A 20,867-nucleotide genomic window follows, 5' to 3' on the forward strand; every position below is an offset into this window, starting at 1 on the left:
TTATACAAATCAAAATATATTTGAGATTCTTCAAAGTAGCCACCCTTTGCCTTGACAGCTTTGCACACTTGGAGCATTCTTTCAACCAGCTTCATGATATAGTCACATGGAATGCATTTCAATTAACAGGTGTGCCTTAAGTTTATTTGTGGAATTTCTTTCCTTCTTAATGTGTTCGAGACAATGGTGTTGTGACAAGGTTGGGGTGGTGTACAGAAGAGAGCCCTATTTGGTAAAAGACCAAGTCCATATTATGGCAAGAACCGCTCAAATAAGCAAAGCAAAATCATTACCATTACTTTAACACAGGAAGGACAGTTAAGTTGTTTACATCCCTGTTAGGGAGCGTTTTTCCTTTGCAACGTCTCAGGTTTTGAGGGAAGGTGCAATTGGCATGCTGACTTCAGGAATGTCCACCAGAGCTGTTGGCTGATAATTGGATGTTAATTTCTCTACCATAAGCAGCCTACATCGTTTTAGACAATTTGGCAGTACGTCCAACCTGTGTCCCAACCGTAGACCATGTGTAACCACACCAGCCCAAATCCGGCTCATTCACCTGAGGGATCGTCTGAGACCAGCCACCCGGACTGCTGATGAAACAACCAAAGAATGTCTGCACAAACTGTCAGAAAACATCAGCGAAGCTTATCTGCGTGCTCATCTTCACCAGGGTCTTGACCTGACTGCAGTAAGGCATCGTAACTGACTACAGTGGCCAAATGCTCACCTTTGCCACTGGCATGCTGAAGAATTCTGCTCTTCACGGATAAATCCCGGTTTCAATTGTACCGGGCAGGTGGCAGACATCGTGGATGGCGTCGTGAATGCACAGAGATACCGTGACGAGCTCCTGAGGCCCATTGTCATGCCATTCAACCACCACCATCATCTCATATTTCAGCATGATTATGCACGGGCCCATGTCGAAAGGATCTGTACAGAATTCCTGGAATTGTGTAGTTCTATGGCCTGCACACTCACCTGACATGTCACCCATTGAGCATGTTTGACAGCGTGCTCCAGTTCCCACCAATATCCAGCAACTTCGCACAGCAATTTGAAGAGGAGTGTGACAACATTCCAAAGTTCACAATCGACAGCCTGATCAACTATATGCAAAGGAGATGTCGCACTGCATGAGGCAAATGGGGGTCACACCAGATACTGACTGATTTTCTGATCCACGCCCCTACTTTTTTTTTTAAAGGTATGTGTGCCCAATTGTGAAATCCATAGATTTGGGCCTAGTAAATGTATTTCAATTGACTGATTTCTTTATATGAATTGCAACTCAGGTAGCTTATTGGTTTTGCGTGTTGGGCAAGGTTGCTGGTTCGAATCCACGAGCCGACTATTTGAAAACCCTAATTGCTCCTGTAAATCAAAATGAAAAAATATGGAAAATCTGTTTTTGTTCAGTGCAATTTTTTTTTTAAGTTTAAAAAAAAACAGGCCTTCATATCTGTGACAAATATTTGTACAAACCTAAAATGAGTAACAGATCCTGTTTATCATTGTTATGTGACTAAGTTATGTGATTTAAAAATCATCCCAAAAACACTCTGCTACAGTCTTTGCAGGTAGTCTGGTGGTTAAGAGTGTTGGGCTAGTTATCGAAAGGTTGCTGGATTGAATCCCCATGCTGACAAGGTAAAAATCTGTTGTTCTGAACAAGGCAGTTAACCGACAGTTCCCTGGTAGGCCATCATTGTAAAATAAGAATTAGTTCATAACGGACTTGCCTAGTTTAAAAAATATATATACATTTTTGGAATCTACTGCAGTCTTTTTTTGCCTTGTGATGTTCTAGTGGGCAGCAGCCTACAATTTAGGCTGGATATGTCAGTACGCCAGTGGGTTAGTGAGCCTAAAACCTGGGGTGGGTGAAGTCATGGCAAAACGTGGCTTTTTCACTGCATTATAGACAGATTACACACAGCTGTGGGACATCAGGAAAAATCAACCTTTTACCACATCAGGACAAACTGCATGTGGACCTAATGCTAATGGTAAAATCCCAGCCCATTCTGCGTGGCTCTCGACCTGGATTTTCTAAGGCTGTGTTTACACAGGCAGCTCAATTCTAATGGGTTTACTACAGAGCAGGATCATACAGTTAGTTAGCCAGCTAACTTGCCTTAATATTTCCTCAAATAACTTCTTATTTTTTTAGAAGGATAAGCTTGAAATGGGCATGTTCTAATTGACTCAACAACCAAAAACAACGGTGCTGTTCTGAACGACCAGTTAAATGCACTGCTCCCCTTTCAAATGGATCACTCATAGCTTCAAGCCACACCCACCAAACGGAGTAGACATACCTCAGTCAGTCTGTTCAGTAACGTTTTTGGGAAACGTGTCGTTCAGTACTAACCGTTGCGCAAAGTAGCAAACGTTCAATCAAACTGAACGCACCCCAGAATTGGGCTGCCTGTGTTGACATAGGCTAAGTGCTCAGTTAATTGCAACACTTACTACGGTCACGTCCATTCTATTACAGGCTTATGCTCTAATTTTGTGCTGCAATGTAAATGCTTTCTCTGTTGGTATCAAGTAAAATATTTTTGATTGAATTGACTGATATGGGAATGAAACCTCAGACGTATTTTTGATCATGATAGGCCTATGCTTTTTTTTTTTATCATTAGAATTAAACTATACTTTATATATATTTTTTTATGTCAAAGAAAATGAATTTCCATAAAGCAGTTGCTAACAGTGAAATACAACAATGTGGACTCGTTTGGTTGATGCTGACGTCACATCTCTGGCAACCAGCAACCCGTCACATTTCCTGGGGCCCATTCATTAAGGCAATTCTGTTACAAAACGTTTCTTAAACGTAAGCTAATGGAACGAAACGGGGAGGGATTTACCTGAATGTGTCCAATAGAAACTCTCGTTTTGCTCTGTTTGCTTCTTAAATCATAAACCGTTTCCCTAATGAATACGCCCGTTCTCTCAGCCCGCAAAAATTGAGCTGTTGCGGCACTTACAACCGGCAGATACTTCTGATTTAACGCAGGAAAACTCAGCCCCCTCGAAATTGCAGGTATATCTGTATTTCACATGCTATTTTCTCTGATTTGGTTTTGTTGTGCACTAGAATCTACTACATTAGCTAAATGTAACATTTTTAAATGTTCAAAGATCACTGCAAATGGCTAGCTTTTGCTAACTATAGTACGACAGACAGCATGCCACGGAAAAGATGCGCAAGGGGGGTGGTAAACGTTAGCTAGAAAAACTATTTCCAGAAAGTATTGTAGCTTTGTTAACACTCATTATGTCTATACTTTTCAGAAAGTTTTTACATTCTTCTTACTTTAGTGGTGCTGGTTTTGCAGCCAGCTATGAATTAGTGGGAATTTCTCACAACACTAGAGAAGTTGGAAGGCTAGCTAGTGGCTGGCTAGCTATCTAGCTTGGGCTCTTGTGTGTGGGGTGGCACAGCCCCAAGTCGCTGTTCATTATTAAAACCCGTTATAATTCTGTACAACATTCATAGATTGCTTTGTTGTCTAAGTTCATCTGGAATGACACACTTATTTGAGGTAAGCCATTTTAAAGCATGTGTTCTATAACTGGCAAGTTGTCTGACTTTTTAACCAGGGTCACAAGATATCCAGCCTGGTCCTATGACTCACGGCAAGCCCTTTCCATTTGACATTTGTATGTAATTGCTGTAAGTAAGCCAAAATTACTCACAGCTGCTGAGGTGGACTTGTCATCAGATTTCTCTAAACTACAAAGGTGGTCTTAATTTTAGTAACACATTGCTTTTGATGTTTGTTGTCATTTCACTTAACTATTATGGCGGCGTACAATTGGCCCAGCATCGTCCGGGTTTGGCCGGTGTAGGCCGTCATTGTAAATGTAGCCGTAGCAGCCTGTCTCAATGGCTTTTGGGGAGTGTTTTCTTTGAGATCCAGACACTGTTCTCTCATACCCACCTTTACGAGCCAGCTTACCTTCATTCCTTCCTCCACGAATGGGTATCCATTTTTTCACGGTAGTGCTTTAGTGAATAGCCTACACATGTTGCTCACCAGTCACCAGGGATTTCTTGATGGCTTTTTATGTCCTTACTCTACAGTTGAAGTTTCTCCTTGTGACACCTGTTTATCAAATGGTTTATTTGGTTTATAATAAGCACACACCTACAGTAGGCCTATATATAATGTGAGGACAAGATGCCACTGGTACCACAACTGCCTTGCCGCTTGGCTGGAGACAATGCTTCTGTTTGACAAGCTTGCAGCTGTCACAGACTTGTCACTGGTTTGATAGAGTAAATCATAGACTGTCTGCTCTGTTGCTTTGTCAAGAGGGAACCAGTCCTGCACATTAAACAAATGTCATGGCACATCTGATCAGTGCTGTACAGGAACAGTACACCTACAGTATATGCAAACCTGGTTTAACTGTGTGCAGATTAGCTCAAGGGATGCATCTGGCACTACGCAGTAACACTATGTTTCTGGGTTCCCAACTTCCTGTTGTTCCATACCTGAGCTAAATGGCACTATAGGCCAGGCAGGGTTTCAGTTATGAAAATGAGGCACTGGACATTTGACCGGTAGCATTTTCATTTACCGGACATTTGAGAAAATTACTGGACCCACATGCATTGGGGAACTTGATTAGGGTGTCCACCTATGGTGCTCAGAATGACAAAAATCACATTTAGGTTATGGTAATGAATCTCAACTGAACATGCAAATTGAGAATGCAATGACGTGTGTCTTTACTGTGCACTTTGAACATGTTAGAATAACTGTCCACATTTACATTTTCCTCAGTCAACAAGACTAATAATGAACAGCAAAATCACTAGCTTATGCATAGGCATGAGTGAAGTTTGGGGAGCAAATTTTCACCATTAAAAATGTACCTTTATAGTAAAGCATTCCATGCATCATAGCATTTGCAGACTTATGTAAGAGAGCCTACTATTCCTAATAGGGCTGTCCTCATCTAAAACATATCTTGGTTGACCGAAAGTCGTCTGTTCTTTTGACCAATTGATTGGTTGAAATTTTTAAAGGTGTATTTTTCCATATAGACGCACCCTATATGTTTTAATAAAATCTATATATGCATTGAGCTTGAAGCGCACTGTTTAATGAAATAAGACACATGACTCAAGAGGGAGCCAGAGAACAAGATAACCAGAAAAAAAACGTAACCTTACCCGACCTATCCTCCTCCCCTCCTACTGGCTTTCTGCCATTACTCTCCTTAAGTTGCCAGTAATAGGTTACACGAGGAGTCGGCAACCTTTCTCATGTGGAATGCCAATTTATCTTATAATTTCTCCCGGTCTGCGTGCAAGTTGTGGTTTTCATATGCACATTTCCATTTAATTTATAATAATGTCTTCGTGTCTCAATCATTGTCATGTGGTTAATCAAAATTAACCTAAATGAAAATTATACAAACCTAAACAGTAACGTCTATTGTCATTTGTCAACTATGTAAAAATAGCCTACATAAAAACATTGCAGCCTACAGGTAGAAACTATCATGATTTAAAAATCAATATCTTATAAATCACATTGGCTACCATGGCCTGTCTGCAACGAACTTGAAACCTATTAACTTGGGTCTGGCTGATGCTAGCATGAGCAAACTTGCAACATTGTATAAAATATTATGGGCCCTCGAGTTTCCCGAATCGGGTACAGTGGTTCCTCAATTAAAAGTTATGTCATACTGCGGCACAACTTGCGGGCTGCCGCAGCATTCTCTGACAATTCATTTAATTGTCAGCCTTTTTTTTTCTGTTGCGAGTTAGTGCTAGTTTGATCACCAGAGGGCATCTTTGAGAAGCATTCGATAGTCTTCCATATTGCAGGCACGCCGGAGATCGGGGTTCAATTCCCCGACCGGGAGGAAGGAGTAGGCTGTCCTTGTAAATAAGAATTTGTTCTTAACTGATTCCATGTGTTATTTCATAGTTGAGATGTCTTCACTATTATTCTACAATGTAGAAAATAGTAAAAATCTAGAAAAAGCCTGGAATTAGGTGTGTCCAAACCTTTAACTGGTACTTGCTTAATTCATTTGATTAATATTATGGTGTTTCTCTTCCGTGAAAAACCCTCTGGGTAAATTCAGACCATTTCGCTCTCGGAGCACACACTGGACGTTGAGGCTGAGGAGTAGGGTTGATTTGAGCAATATGTCTGTCAGGGAATGCTATTCTGATATGTCAGATGAAGAGTTAGACCAGAAAGTCAACGCCATTAATACAAGGATGCCCCATGTGGGCTTTAGAATGGTCAAAGGAGGTCTCAGAGCAATGGGCCATCATGTACAATGGCGAAGAGTTAGGGTGTCTTTGCAGCGTGTAGACGGTGCAGGTATCATTGCCAGAACGATCCAGCTTCGTTGCATTGCTCTGCAAAAATACTCTGTTCCTGCTCCCCCGTCTCTCGTCCACATTGATACAAATCATAAATTGGTACTAAGATTTATAATGCCTCCATCAAATCTAAGAAGTTATTTTAACTTTTTTATTCTTACTTATTCGTAGACACATTTTCAATGATATATGAAATTGGAGTTGTTCTTCATCAACTGGTAATACAGCAATAATGAAGCAGGTTAATAGGTTAAACATTTCACTTTTAATTCCAATGCTTTTTTTCAAGATACAACATTGTCATCTTTGGCGGTGTAGATGGATTTTCAAGGAAGGTAAGTATATTATTGTGTATACATATTGCATATTTCCCATCACCTAATGAACAATCACAATACCAGTCTAGTGTTTTCTGTGCTGTATTGACATCCTGAAAATGACATCTGCTGCTTTAGATTGAATGGTCATATCTCAGTTATTTTCATATTTACAAAAAATAAGCTATATTATTTCCTTTCAGGGTGTGAGATGATCAAGGTGTCTAAAATGTAGATATTGCCAGATGTACAGTTGTGGCCAAAAGTTTTGAGAATAACACAAATATACATTTTCACAAAGTCTGCTGACTCAGTTTGTATGATGGCAATTTGCATATACTCCAGAATGTTATGAAGAGGGATCAGATGAATTGCAAAGTCCCTTTTTGCCATGCAAATGAACTGAATCCCCCCTAAACATTTCCACTGCATTTCAGCCCTGCCACAAAAGGACCAGCTGACATGTCAGTGATTCTCTCGTTAACACAGGTGTGAGTTTTGACGAGGACAAGGCTGGAGATCACTCTCATGCTGATTTGAGTTTGAATGACAGACTGAAGCTTCAAAAGGAGGCTGGTGCTTGGAATCATTGTTCTTCCTCTGTCAAGCATGGTTACCTGCAAGGAAACAAGTGCCATCATCATTGCTTTGCACAAAAAGGGCTTCACAGGCAAGGATATTGCTGCCAGTAAGATTGCACCTAAATCAACCATTTATCGGATCATCAAGAACTTCAAGAAGAGCGGTTCAATTGCTGTGAAGGCTTCAGGGCGCCCAAGAAAGTCTAGCAAGCCAGGACCGTCGTTGATTCAGTTGCCGGATCGGGGCACCACCAGTACAGAGCTTGCTCAGGAATGGCAGCAGACACAGTTAGGCGAAGATCTTCGGCCTGGTGTCAAGAAGGGCAGCAAAGAAGCCACTTCTCTCCAGGAAAAACATCAGGAACAGACTGATATTCTGCTAAAGGTACTGATTGGGGTGAAGTCATTTTCTCTGAATTCCCTTTCCGAATGTTTAGAGCATCCGGAAAAAAGCTTGTCCGGAGAAGACATGGCAGGCACATGCCAACAGTAATTCATTCATGTGTGGGGTTGCTTCTCAGCCAAGGGAGTGGGCTCACTCACTTTGTTCTTTTTTTTTTTACCCCCATTTCTCCCCAATTTCGTGGTATCCAATTGTTAGTAACTACTATCTTGTCTCATCGCTACAACTCCCGTACGGGTTCGGGAGAGACGAAGGTCGAAAGCCATGCATCCTCCGAAACACAACCCAAACAAGCCGCACTGCTTCTTAACACAGCGCGCATCCAACCCGGACGCCAGCCACACCAATGTGTCGGAGGAAACACCGTACACCTGGCGACCTGGTTAGCGTGCACTGCGCCCGGCCCGCCACAGGAGTCGCTAGTGCACGATGAGACAAGGATATCCCTACCGGCCAAACCCTCCCTAACCTGGGCGACGCTAGGCCAATTGTGCGTCGCCCCATGGACCTCCCGGTCGCTGCCGGCTGTGACGGAGCCTGGGCTCGAACCCAGAGTCTCTGGTGGCACAGCTAGCACTGCAATGCAGTGCACTAGACCACTGTGCCACCCAGGAGGCCCCTCACTCACCATTTTGCCTAAGAACACAGCCATGAATAAAGAATGGTAGCAACACATCCCTCGAGAGCAACTTCTCCCAACTATCCAGGAACAGTTTGGTGACGAACAATGCCTTTTCCAGCATGATGGAGCACCTTGCCGTAAGGCAAAAGTGATAACTAAGTGTCTCGGGGAACAAAACATCAATATTTTGGGTCCATGGCCAGGAATCTCCCCAGACTTGTGGTCAACTTGTGGTCAATTCTCAAGAGGTGGTGGACAAACAAAAACCCACGAACTCCAAGCATTGATTATGCAAGAATGGACTGCCATCAGTCAGAATGTGGCCCAGAAGTTAATTTACAGCATACCAGGGTGGATTGCAGAGGTCTTGAAAAAGAAGGGTTAACCCTGCAAATATTGAATCTTTGCATCAACTTCATGTAATTGTGAGTGTGCACACAATGACGGGAGAGAGCGCATTCTGGAGAGAGTTGTACATTTTAGCCACCCTCCCCTTCTTGGACTGTGCCATCCTCACAGCCTCTGCAATATATTTGTTCACTGAGATGGCCATGAATAAGACAGGAGTCTCATGTGCCATTAAATGTATATGTACAGTACCAGTCAGTTTGGACACACCTACTCATTCAAGGGTTTTTCTTTATTTGACTATTTTCTATGAAATAACACGCATGGAATCATGTAGTAACCAAAAAAGTGTTAAACAAATCAAAATATATTTTAGATTCTTCAAAGTAGCCACCCTTTACCTTGATGATAGCTTTGCACACTCTTGGCATTCTCTCAACCATCTTCACCTGGAATGCTTTTCCAACAGTCTTGAAGGATTTCCCACAAATGCTGAGCTGTTGTTGGCTGCTTTTCCTTCACTCTGCGGGCAAACTCATCCCAAACCATCTCAATTGGGTTGAGGTCGGGTGATTATGGAGGCCAGGTCATCTGATGCAGCACTCCATCTCTCTCCTTGGTCAAATAGACCTTACACAGCATGGAGGTGTGTTGGGTCATTGACCTGTTGAAAAACAAATTATAGTCCCACTAAGCGCAAACCAGGTGGGATGACGTATCGCTGCAGAAGTGTGCCTTGAATTCTAAGAAATCACAGACAGTGTCACCAGCAAATAACCATCACACCACCACCTCTATGCTTCACACATGCAGAGATCATTCTTTCATCTACTCTGCGTTTCACAAAGACATGGCGGTTGGAACCAAAAATATCAGACCAAAGGACAGATTTCATCCGGTCCCCTGTCCATTTCTCGTGTTTTTTTTACCCAAGCAAGTCTCTTCTTATTATTGGTGTCCTTTAGTAGTGGTTTCTTGGCAGCAATTCGACCATGAAGGCCTGATTTCATGAAGTCTCCTCTGAACAGTTGCTGTTTTAAGCATTTATTTGGGCTGCAATTTCTGAGGCTCGTAACTAATGAACTTATCCTCTGCATCAGAGGTAACCCTGCGTTCTCCTTTCCTGTGGCGGACCTCATGAGCCAGTTTCATCATAGTGCTTGATGGTTTTTGCATCTGAACTTGAAGAAACTTTAAAAGTTATTGACATTTTCCGTATTGACTGACCTTAATGTCTTGAAGTAATGATGGACCGTCGTTTCTCTTTGCATATTTGAGCTGTTCTTGCCATAATATGCACTTGGTCTTTTACCAAATAGGACTCTTCCACCCCTACCTTGTCACAACACATCTGAACTTTTAGCTTCTTGACGCACACACCCGCTGAATTGCAGCTCCCCAAATTCAAATTAAATTACTACAAATATTTAATTTTCATGAAATCACAAGTGCAATATAGCAAAACACAGCTTAGCTTGTTAATCCACCTGCGTTGTCAGATTTCAATACAGCTTTTCGGCGAAAGCATAACAAGTGTTTATGTAAGAACATCTCTCTCAGTAGACAAAATATTACAAACACTAGCAGCCAAGTAGATTGGTCACGAAAGTCAGAAAAGCAATAGATTAAATGGCTTACCTTTGATGATCTTCAGATGTTTGCACTCACGAGACTCAGTTACACAAATGTTCCTTTTGTTCCATAAAGATTATTTTTATATCCAAAATACCTCCATTTGTTTAGCGCGTTATGTTAAGAAATCCACAGGCTCGAGCGGTCACGACATCGCAGACAAATTCCAAATAGTATCTGTAATGTCCACAGAAACATGTCAAATGTTTTTTTTATAATAAATCCTCAGGTTGTTTTTAAAATATATAATCGATAATATATCAACCGGGACTGTCGCTTTTTCAATAGGCGAGGGAGAGACAATGGCTGCCCCACGCAAAACTCTGCGAACACCCAGCTGTCCACTGATGCGACTCTATCTTTCTCGCTCATTTTTCAAAATAAAAGCCTGAAACTGTCTAAAAACTGTTAACACCTTGAGGAAGCCATAGGAAAAGGAATCTGGTTGATATCCCTTTAAATGGAGGCAAGGCATCCAATGGAACAGAGCTTTCAGGAAAAACAGCACTTCCTGGTTTGATTTTCCTCAGGTTTTTGCCTGCAATATCAGTTCTGTTATACTCACAGACAATATTTTGAACGTTTTGGAAATGTTAGTGTTTTCTATCCTAATCTGATAATTATATGCATATTCTAGTTTCTGGGCCTGAGAAATAGGCAGTTTCAAATGGGTACGTTTTTTAGCCAAAAACGAAAATCCGGCCCCCTACACTCAAGAAGTTAATGAAGGCACACCTGTTAATTGAAATGCATTCCAGGTGACTACCTCATGAAACTGGTTGACAGAATGCCAAGAGTGTGCAAAGTTGGCATCAAGGCCAGCTTGCTAACGTTAGCTAGCTGGCTCGCTAACTAACATTACGTCATGCGTTGGGATTCATTGTTTACCTCGATAGCGATCTAGCTACATTTCTTAACAAAAGGCTGTTCTTAATGTGCCAGAGCGCAGAATAACTGATGAATTTTGAATATGTCCGGTGTCTGTAAATGTTGGCAACAAAGCGTAATTCAATTGTTGCCAGCAGCACAGTTAGTCATCAACGCTCTGGATAACATGAAAAGAGCCTAACCAGCTCTGCTAGGGTGAGTAATGTTCAGTGAGCTGTTCTCTCTTGATGTCTGGAAGTGGCTGGTAAGTTAGTACAGAATTCTCGGCTCAACCCTTAAAGAGATGGGTGGGGCTAAGGCTTAAGAGGGTGTGAACAATGCTGAATGGGTGTAGACAAAGAAGGGCTCTCCAATAGTAGTATTCAAACATTGAAAGAGGGTTTTCTCAAAAGTGAGTTATCAACTTTCAAATGTAGTGAATTATATACCATTTTGTAGCTCTGAGTGTCTACTTTTATCCAATGTAAAACAAATAATAAAAAAAACAGATTCAAATGTTGATACATAAGACCGAATCCTGGTGGTGAGTCACATATGTGGACACGCCTTCAAATGAGTGGATTCTGCTATTTTAGCCACATCCGTTGCTGACGGGTATAAAATCGAGGACACAACCATGCAATCTCCAGAGACAAACTGGCAGTAGAATGGCCCTACTGAAGAGCTCAATGACTTTCAACGTGGCACCGTTCAACGTTCCAACAAGTCAGTTCGTCAAATTTCTGCCCTGCTAGAGCTGCCCCAGTCAACTATAAGTGCTGATTTTGTGAAGTGAAAATGTTTAGGGGCAACAACGGCTCAGCCGTGAAGTGGTAGGCCACACAAGCTCACAGAAAGAGACCACTGAAATGCATAGCACGTAAAAATCATCTGTCCTCGGTAGGGCTGGGCAGTATATGTTTTTTTGCGATGTACCGGTATTGTGTCATGGACAGGTTCGAGTTTTTACTTTACCTTCGATAACGGTATTTGAATGTTTGGTTTGTTAAATGTGATATGCAGTGTGTAACATCCATTTTTATAGTTTACTTCGCTACTTGAGTCATCTCTCGCCACTCTCTCTCCATGCTGCTTTCCACAGAGACCTAGTCCTGGCTCCTGTCACTTAAGGAGCGCATTTGTTGTTCCTCAACCAGGAGACACTTGCTTTTAGTCTGCATGGTCTATACAGCATATGCAACCATGTTGATGACAACGATGGAGTTGTCACTTTGCTTCTTAATATAAATCTACTAGCATTCCATAATTACACTATTAGCTTGTGTTTCTTCTTACATCTGCAAACAGCTAGTTTGTCTTTTTTTAGCAAGTTGTTCCTAAATCTTGTTAGCCGCTAATGCTAATCTCTAGCTATCTACTAAATGTACTGAATAAGAGCAAGCGTAATTAGCCATAGAGCCTGATAATACCAGTGATGGTGTAGACCTAAATCAGCATGTTGTTTGTGCAACAGTATCTTCTAAATAAAAAGGAATACGCAAAGCAAGAATATCTAAGTAGCTAAGAGAAAACATTAAATGTAGCCAAAGATTATATGGTTCCCTAGGAAACACCTATCAACACTTTAGTTCCTACCCTTTCACAATAACTCCTCCCTGGCATTTTCATTCATTGTCATGTCAAACAACACTGTATTAAAAGTGCCCACTATTATATTATAACTATATAATTAGAATAGACCTTCTATTGCCATGATTTTAACAGTTAACCCAAGTGTTTTGCTCAAATCGCATGTCAAATTGCAACATTTGGTTAAAAATGAGGCCCAGATTGCTTGCCCATATCGTGCAGCCCTATGTGTCAGTGTGGAAATTATCTCAAATGCAGAAATTTATGACAATTAGGACTTTTTTTGTGGTTGAAGTTGAATTGAACAATATAAAGCAATCAGAATGGAGAAAGACTCATTGAAATTACTTTGAATGTATGTGTTGCCACCTTAGGGTCACACACTACTCAGGTTGTCAAGAAAGAAATAGCCCAAGATTCTGTGACAGTTGTGGGACGATAGATCCCAAAATTCGTACAACCAGGCTACATTAAAAAAAAAAAGTTAAAAAGCTATTCATCTGATTGGCTTGAAGTCATAAAGAGTGCAATGCTTGAAGCATTGTGAAGAGCTGCTGGCAAAACGCACGAAAGTGCTGTTTGAATGAATGAACGAGCCTGCAGCTGCCTACCATTGCTCAGTCAGACTGCTCTATCAAATCAGACTTAATTATAACTTAATAACACACAGAAATACGAGCCATAGGTCATTAATATGGTCGATTCCGGAAACTATCATCTCGAAAACAAGACGTTTATTCTTTCAGTGAAATACGGAAACGTTCCATATTCTATCTGACAGGTGGCATCCATAAGTCTAAATATTCCTGTTACATTGCACAATCTTCAATGTTATGTCATAATTACGTACAATTCGGGCAAATTAGGCGGCCCAAACTGTTGCATGTACCCTGACTCTGCGTGCAATGAATGCAAGTGAAGTGACACAATTTCACCTGGTTAATATTGCCTGCTAACCTTTCTTTTAGCTAAATATGCAGGTTTAAAAAGATATACTTCTGTGTATTGATTTTAAGAAAGGCATTGATGTTTATGGTTAGGTACACATTGGAGCAACGACGGTCCTTTTTCGCGAATGCGCACCGCATCGATTATATGCAACGCAGGACACGCTAGATAAACTAGTAATATCATCAACCACAGTTCAATTCGATCTTTGTGTTCTGATAGCAGAAGTTGCATGTAAGTGGCAAGTGTAGACATCACCCAAGAGCTTTGCGCACATGGATTGTACAATATTTGCACAAGTATTATTTTTTTTAATTCTAAATGCTCGGTCATGTTGGTTGTTGATCATTGCTAGACAGCCAATCTCAAGTCTTCCCAGAGCAATATTTCTTAATTCCAAGATTTTACTTTTAGATGTGTGTATTGTTGTGAATTGTTAGATATTACTGTACTGTTGGAGCTAGGAACACAAGCATTTCGCTACACCCGCAATGATATCTGCTAAATATGTTTATGTGACTAATACTATTAGATTTGATAACTACAATGTTGTGGTTCCATCCTCAGTTTTCTCCTATCACAGCCTTTAACCTCTGTAACTGTTAAGGTCATTGGCCTCATGATGAAATCCCTGAGCGGTTTCCTTCCTCTCCGGCAACTGAGTTAGGAAGGACGCCTGTATCTTTGTAGTTACAGGGTGTATTGATACTCCATCCAAAGTGTAATTAATTCATAACTTCATCATGCTCAAAGGGATGGTCATTGTCTGCTTTATAATTTTTTTTTTTACCCATTTTTTTCCCACTAACTATTCCCCAGGTCGTTGCTGTAAATGAGAATGTGTTCTCAGTCAATTTACCTGGTAAAATAAGGGTTAACTAAAGTAAGTAAAAGGTGCTCTTTGCGAGGCATTGGAAAACCTCCCTGGTCTTTGTGTTTGAAATTCACTGCTCGACTGGGGACCTTACAATTATCTGTATGTGTGGGTTACAGAGATGAGGTAGTCATTCAAAAGTCATGTCAAACACTATTATTGCACACATGCAACTTATTATGTGACTTATTAAGCAAATGTTCACTCCTGAACTTATTTATGTTTTCCATATCAAAGGGGTTGAATACTTATTGACTCAAGACATCTCAGATTTTAATTTTACATTTATTTGTAAACATTTCTTAAAACATAATTCTACTTTGACATTAGGGGGTATTGTGTGTAGGCTGTAACAACAAAATGCGGAAAAAGTCAAGGGGTGTGATTACTTTCTGGAGGCACTATCTGTCGGAGTAGTGTTCTGTATCAACAGCAGCGTATCATCCATCCGACGACTAGAGATAAGACTAGATTTGTTAAAAAAATAACGCAGGCTTGTTAACTCTTGTGTTGCAACAAGGTAAACTGGGTATTAGTGATTTAAATGTGATGTTGTGTAGAGCAGTCTTCTTTCTACTACTCTAGGCTGTTTCAATTGTCTTTACTGGATCTTTGCAGAGTGCTCAACTCTGCTCTTTAGACCTCTTGTAGTAGATTGTGCCAATGAGAAACCCGTCTCAGCAAGGTTTAAGTAAAGCTTTTGAGCTCGGCAGCCATCTTAATGGCAGTGTGTGGATGAGACAGGATAAAACTAGCTTACAACATTGGAGTGGCTGAATTCCTAAGATGTGTTATCTTCTGTAAGTGATAGCTATGGGCTTAGGAAGTTAACTGTTGTAGATGGTAAGGGAAGTTTTTGCCTCTACAAACTGGGGTGGTTTTGACCGTGTAACTGCTGGTGACGATATGAGTATTGCGATACTCGTTAGTATCGTGGCAAGGAAACAAAGCGGATTTAACTTCTTTAGGAAACAAGCATCATTATGTTGTCATCCAGAGTCACATTATTTATTTTCCAAGCTATAGACTACTATCTTACTTACAACAGGTTTTTAAAGGACTGAAGAGTTAGGTCTGTGTCGTGTTTTCATTTTTGCCATGGAAAAATATTGAATAACTGATATGGTCACAGCCCTAGTAATTGCTGAAATTCCATCACGCTAGTAAGGATTTTCAGTGACTAGGCTAACGATGATGTAATCCTTCCACAGGTGGCGTTGTTGAGGAAGGTTGGAGCACACATACAAAATGGTGACCATTCCTGAGTACTATGAGGGGAAGAATGTGCTGATCACAGGGGCCACAGGCTTTATGGGAAAAGTCCTGCTGGAGAAGCTGATGCGGTCCTGCCCTGGAGTCAAGGCTGTGTACGTCCTTGTCCGGCACAAAGCGGGCCACGCTCCCCTGGCCCGCATCGCAGACATGTTCAACTGCAAGGTGAGAAGAGCTGGAGAAGGGGAAAGGTCTAATGGGGTAGCCAAAGAGGAATGTTCAAGGGGGTTAGCCAAAACTCTGTAGGCTGTGTGGGGTGATGCGTCATAAGTTCTTGACTGCTTGTTACGGAGACTTCGTAGTTCCACAGCCCACACTCCATACGGTCTTTACAATTGGGCCATGGCAGACCACGATGTAGGCAAGCCTATGTCTTACTAATGGAATTGCTTTCTTGGGATTGCTTTCGAACCAAAACGCTTCCCTCCACCTACACATTGATTTCATAAAAAACTTGTAGGCTCATTTTAGCTTATTGGCTGTGAAAGTGTCATGAAGGAGTATTACAACTGTAGTACAACTGTATTTGTTTTTCAGCTTTTTGACAGGTTACGAGATGAGCAGCCAGACTTTGCTGAGAAGATAGTGGCTGTGAACAGTGACCTCACCCTGCCAGAACTGGACCTGAGCAAAGTGGACCAGGAAACGCTTGCTGACTGCATCAACATAGTCTTCCACTGTGCTGCAACCATCCGATTCAATGAGCCTCTAAAGTGAGCCATTGTTTCCTTCCTGATACTGCTCCCCAGAACGTTGTTTCACTTCTGCTCCCAGAACCTTGCTGGACAGTGCTGCAATTTCAGATTTATCTACAGTGATCTTGACTCTTCTCTCACACTTGCTTCTCCTGCAGAGAAATTACTCTCACAGTTTTACTAACCCTCTGGACGTACCTATCTATTGCTTAGGCTTTAAAAAAAATATATATATATATATATATATATACATACACAGAGTTGAAGTTGGAAGTTTACATACACCTAGGTTGGAGTTTTTCAACCACTCCACACATTTCTTGTTAACAAACTATAGTTTTGGCAAATTGGTTAGGACATCTACTTTGTGCATGACACAATTAATCTTTCCAACAATTGTTTACAGACAGATTATTTCACTTATAATTCACTGTATCACAATTCCAGTGGGTCAGAAGTTTACATACACTAAGTTGACTGTGCCTTTAAACAGCTTGGAAAATTCCAGAAAATTATGTAATGACTTTAGAAGCTTCTGATAGGCTAATTGATATCGTTTGAGTCAATTGGAGGATTACCTGTGGATGTATTTCAAGGCCTACCTTCAAACTCAGTGCCTCTTTGCTTGCCATCATGGGAAAATCAAATGAAATCAGCCAAGACCGCGGAAAAATAATTGTAGATCTCCGCAAGTCTGGTTCATCCTTGGGAGCAATTTCCAAATGCCTGAAGGTATCACGTTCATCTGTACAAACAATAGTACGCAAGTATAAACACCATGAGACCACGCAGCTGTCATACTGCTCAGGAAGGAGAGGCATTCTGTCTCCTAGAGATGAACGTACTTTGGTACAAAAAGTGCAAATCAATCCCAGAACAACAGCAAAGGACCTTGTGAAAATGCTGGAGAAAACAGGTACAAAAGTATCAATATCCACGGTAAAACGAGTCCTATATCGGCATAAGCTGAAAGGCCACTCAGCAAGGAAGACGCCACTGCTCCAAAGCCACCATAAAAAAGCCAGACTACGGTTTGCAACTGCACATGGGGACAAAGATTGTGCTTTTTGGAGAAATGTAATCTGGTCTGATGAAACAAAAATAGAACTGTTTGGCCCTAATGACCATCGTCATGTTTGAAAGAAAAAGGGGGAGGCTTGCAAGCTGAAGAACACCATCCAAACCGTGAAGCACGGGTATGCAGCATGATGTTGTGGGGGTGCTTTGCTGCAGGAGGGACTGGTGCACTTCACAAAATAGATGGCATCATGCGGGAGGAAAATTAAGTGGATATATTAAAGCAACATCTCAAGACATCAGTCAGGAAGTTAAAGCTTGGTTGCAAATCGGTCTTCTAAATGGACAATGACCCCAAGCATACTTCCAAAGTTGTTGCAAAATGGCTTAAGGACAACAAAGTCAAGGTATTGGAGTGGCCATCACAAAGCCCTGACCTCAATCCTATAGAAAATGTGTAGGCAGAACTGAAAAAGTGTGTGCGAGCAAGGAGGCCTACAAACCTGACTCAGTTACACCAGCTCTGTCAGGAGGAACGGGCCAAAATCCAACTTATTGTGGGAAGCTTGTGGAAGGCTACCTGAAACGTTTGACCCATGTTAAACTATTTAAAAGCAATGCTACCAAATACTATATGAATTTATGTAAACTTCTGACCCACTGGGAATGTGATGAAAGAAATAAAAGCTGAAATAAATCATTCTCTATACTATTATTCTGACTTTTCACATTCTTAAAATAAAATGGTGGTCCTAACTGACCTAAGACAGGGAATTGTAACTAGGATTAAATGTCAGGAATTGTGAAAAACTGATTTTAAATGTATTTGGCTAAGGTGTATGTAATCTTCTGACTTCAACTGTATACACACACACACAGTGCATTCAGAAAGTATTGACCTCTTGACTTTTCCCACATTTTGTTACTTTAGACTTGATTAACTAAAATTAAGTTCACTGTATTCCCCATCAATCTACACACAATACCCTGTAATACCCTGTAATTGCATTTTTAAAAAAACCTAATTTACATAAGTATTCAGTCCTTTTGCTATGAGACTGGAAGTTGAGCTCAGGTGTATCCTGTTTCCATTGGTCATCCTTGAGATGTTTCTATAACTTGATTGGAGTCCACCTGTGGTAAATTCAATTGATTGGGCATGATTTGGAAAGGCATACACCTGTTAATATAAACTCCCACAGTTGTCAGTGCAACAACTAAGCCATAAGGTCAAAGGAATTGTCCGCTGAGCTCTGAGACAGGATTGTCTCGAAGCACAGATCTGGGGAAGGGTACCAAAACATTTCTGCAGCATTGAAGATCATCGAAAAAACTGTGGCCTCCATCATTCTTAAATGGAAGAAGTTTGGAACCACCAAATCTCTTCCTAGAGCTGGCCGTCCGGCCAAACTGAGCAATTGTGGGAGAAGGGCATTGGTCAGGGAAGTGACCAAGAACCCGATGGTCACTCTGACAGAGCTTCTGAGTTTCTCTGTGGAGATGGGAAAAGATTCCAAAGGACAACCATCTCCAATCAGGCCTTGATGGTAGAGTGGCCAGACGGAAGCCACTCAGTAAAAGGCACATGACAGCCCGTTTTGAGTTTGCCAAAAGACACCAAAAGACCCTCAGACCAGGGAAAACAAGATTCGCTGGTATGATAAAACGAACATTGAACTCTTTGGCCTGAATGCCAAGTGTCACATCTGGAGGAAACCTGGCACCATCCCTACAGTGCAGCATGGTGGTGGCAGCATCATGCTGTAGGGATGCTTTTCAGTGACAGGGACTGGGAGACCTGTCAGGATCGAGGGACAGATGAATGGAGCAAAGTACAGAGATTGTTGATGAAAACCTCCAGAGCACGCATGTCCTCAGACTGGGGTGAAGGTTCACCTTCCAACAGGACAACGACACTAAGCACACAGCCAAGACAACACAGGAGTGGCTTCGGTACAAGTCTCTGAATGTCCTTGAGTGACCCAGCCAGAGCCCGGCCTTCAAATCAAACTTTATTTGTCACATGCACCGAATACAACAAGTGTAGACTTTGCCGCAAAATGCTTACTTACAAGCCCTTAACCAACAGTGCAGTTCAAGAAGAGTTAAGAATATATTTATCAAGTAGACTAAAATAAAAAATAACAATAACGAGGCTATATTACAGGGGGCACCGGTACAGAGTCAGTGTGCGGGGACTTGAACCCAATCTAACATCTCTGGAGAGATCTGAAAAAAGCTGTGCAGCAATACTTTCCATCCAACCTGCCAGACCTTGAGAGAATCTACAGAGAAGAATGGGAGAAACTCCCCAAATACAGGTGTGCCAAGCTTTGAGCATCATACCCAGGAAGACTGAAGGCTGTAATCGCTGCCAAAGGTGCTTCAACAAAGTACTGAGCTCTGAATACTTATGTAAATGTCATATTTCAGTTTATTTGCTAACATTTCTACAAAACTGTTTTTGCTTTTGTCATTATGGGGTATTGTGTATAGATTGATGAAGGAAAAAAACTATTTAATCACTTTTGGAATAAGGCTGTAACATAGCAAAATGTGGAATGAGTCAAGGGATCTGAATACTTTCCAAATGCACACTATATATTATGGCAAGAACAGCTCAAATAAGCAAAGATAAATGACTGTCCATCATTACTTGAAGACATGAAGGTCAGTCAATATAGAAAATGTCCAGAACTTTTAAAGTTTATTCAAGTGCAGTCACAAAAACCATCAACCGCTATGATGAAACTGGCTCATGAGGAACGCCACAGGAAAGGAAGACCCAGAGTTACCTCTGCTGCAGAGGATAAGTTCATTAGAGTTAACTGCACCTCAGATTGCAGCCCAAATAAACGCTTCACAGAGTTCAAGTAACATACACATCTCAACATCAGCTGTTCAGAGGAGACTGCGTGAATCAGGCCTTCATGGTTGCAAAGAAACCTCTACTAAAGGACACCAATAAGAAGAGACTTGCTTGGGCCAGGAAACCCGAGCAATGGACATTAGACCAGTGTAAATCTGTCCTTTGGTCTGATGAGTCCAAATTTGAGATTTTTGGTTCCAACCGCAGTGCCTTTGTGAGACGCAGAATAGGTGAATGGATGATCTCCCCATGTGGGGTTCCCACCGTGAAGCATGTGGAGGTGCTTTGCTGGTGACACTGTCAGTGATTTATTTAGAATTCAAGGTACACTTAACCAGCAAGGCTACCACAGCATTCTGCAGCAATATCCCATCTGGTTTGCACTTAGTGGGACTGTCATTTGTATTTCAACAGGACAATGACCCAACACACACCTCCAGGCTGTGTAAGGGCTATATGACC

General features: G+C 41.4%; 1 protein-coding gene across 3 annotated transcripts in view; it reads left to right on the forward strand.

Moving 5' to 3' along the window:
- The first annotated feature begins 2,928 nt into the window (after positions 1–2,928).
- Positions 2,929–20,867, forward strand: part of far1 (fatty acyl-CoA reductase 1) — a 37,354-nt gene continuing 19,415 nt past the window's right edge. For all 3 annotated transcript variants that reach the window (XR_016489031.1, XM_021575520.3, XM_021575528.3), the window contains exons 1-3: positions 2,929–3,055; positions 15,764–15,989; positions 16,362–16,537. Coding sequence is in view for 2 of the 3 variants with exons in the window: in XM_021575520.3 (XP_021431195.2) it covers positions 15,801–15,989; positions 16,362–16,537 (365 nt within the window). In the remaining variant the exon portion in view is untranslated. The remainder of the gene's footprint in view (positions 3,056–15,763; positions 15,990–16,361; positions 16,538–20,867) is intronic.

This window comes from Oncorhynchus mykiss, chromosome 2 (assembly GCF_057628025.1).
Source record: "Oncorhynchus mykiss isolate SJ-2025 chromosome 2, ASM5762802v1, whole genome shotgun sequence".
Classification (NCBI taxonomy): domain Eukaryota; kingdom Metazoa; phylum Chordata; class Actinopteri; order Salmoniformes; family Salmonidae; genus Oncorhynchus; species Oncorhynchus mykiss.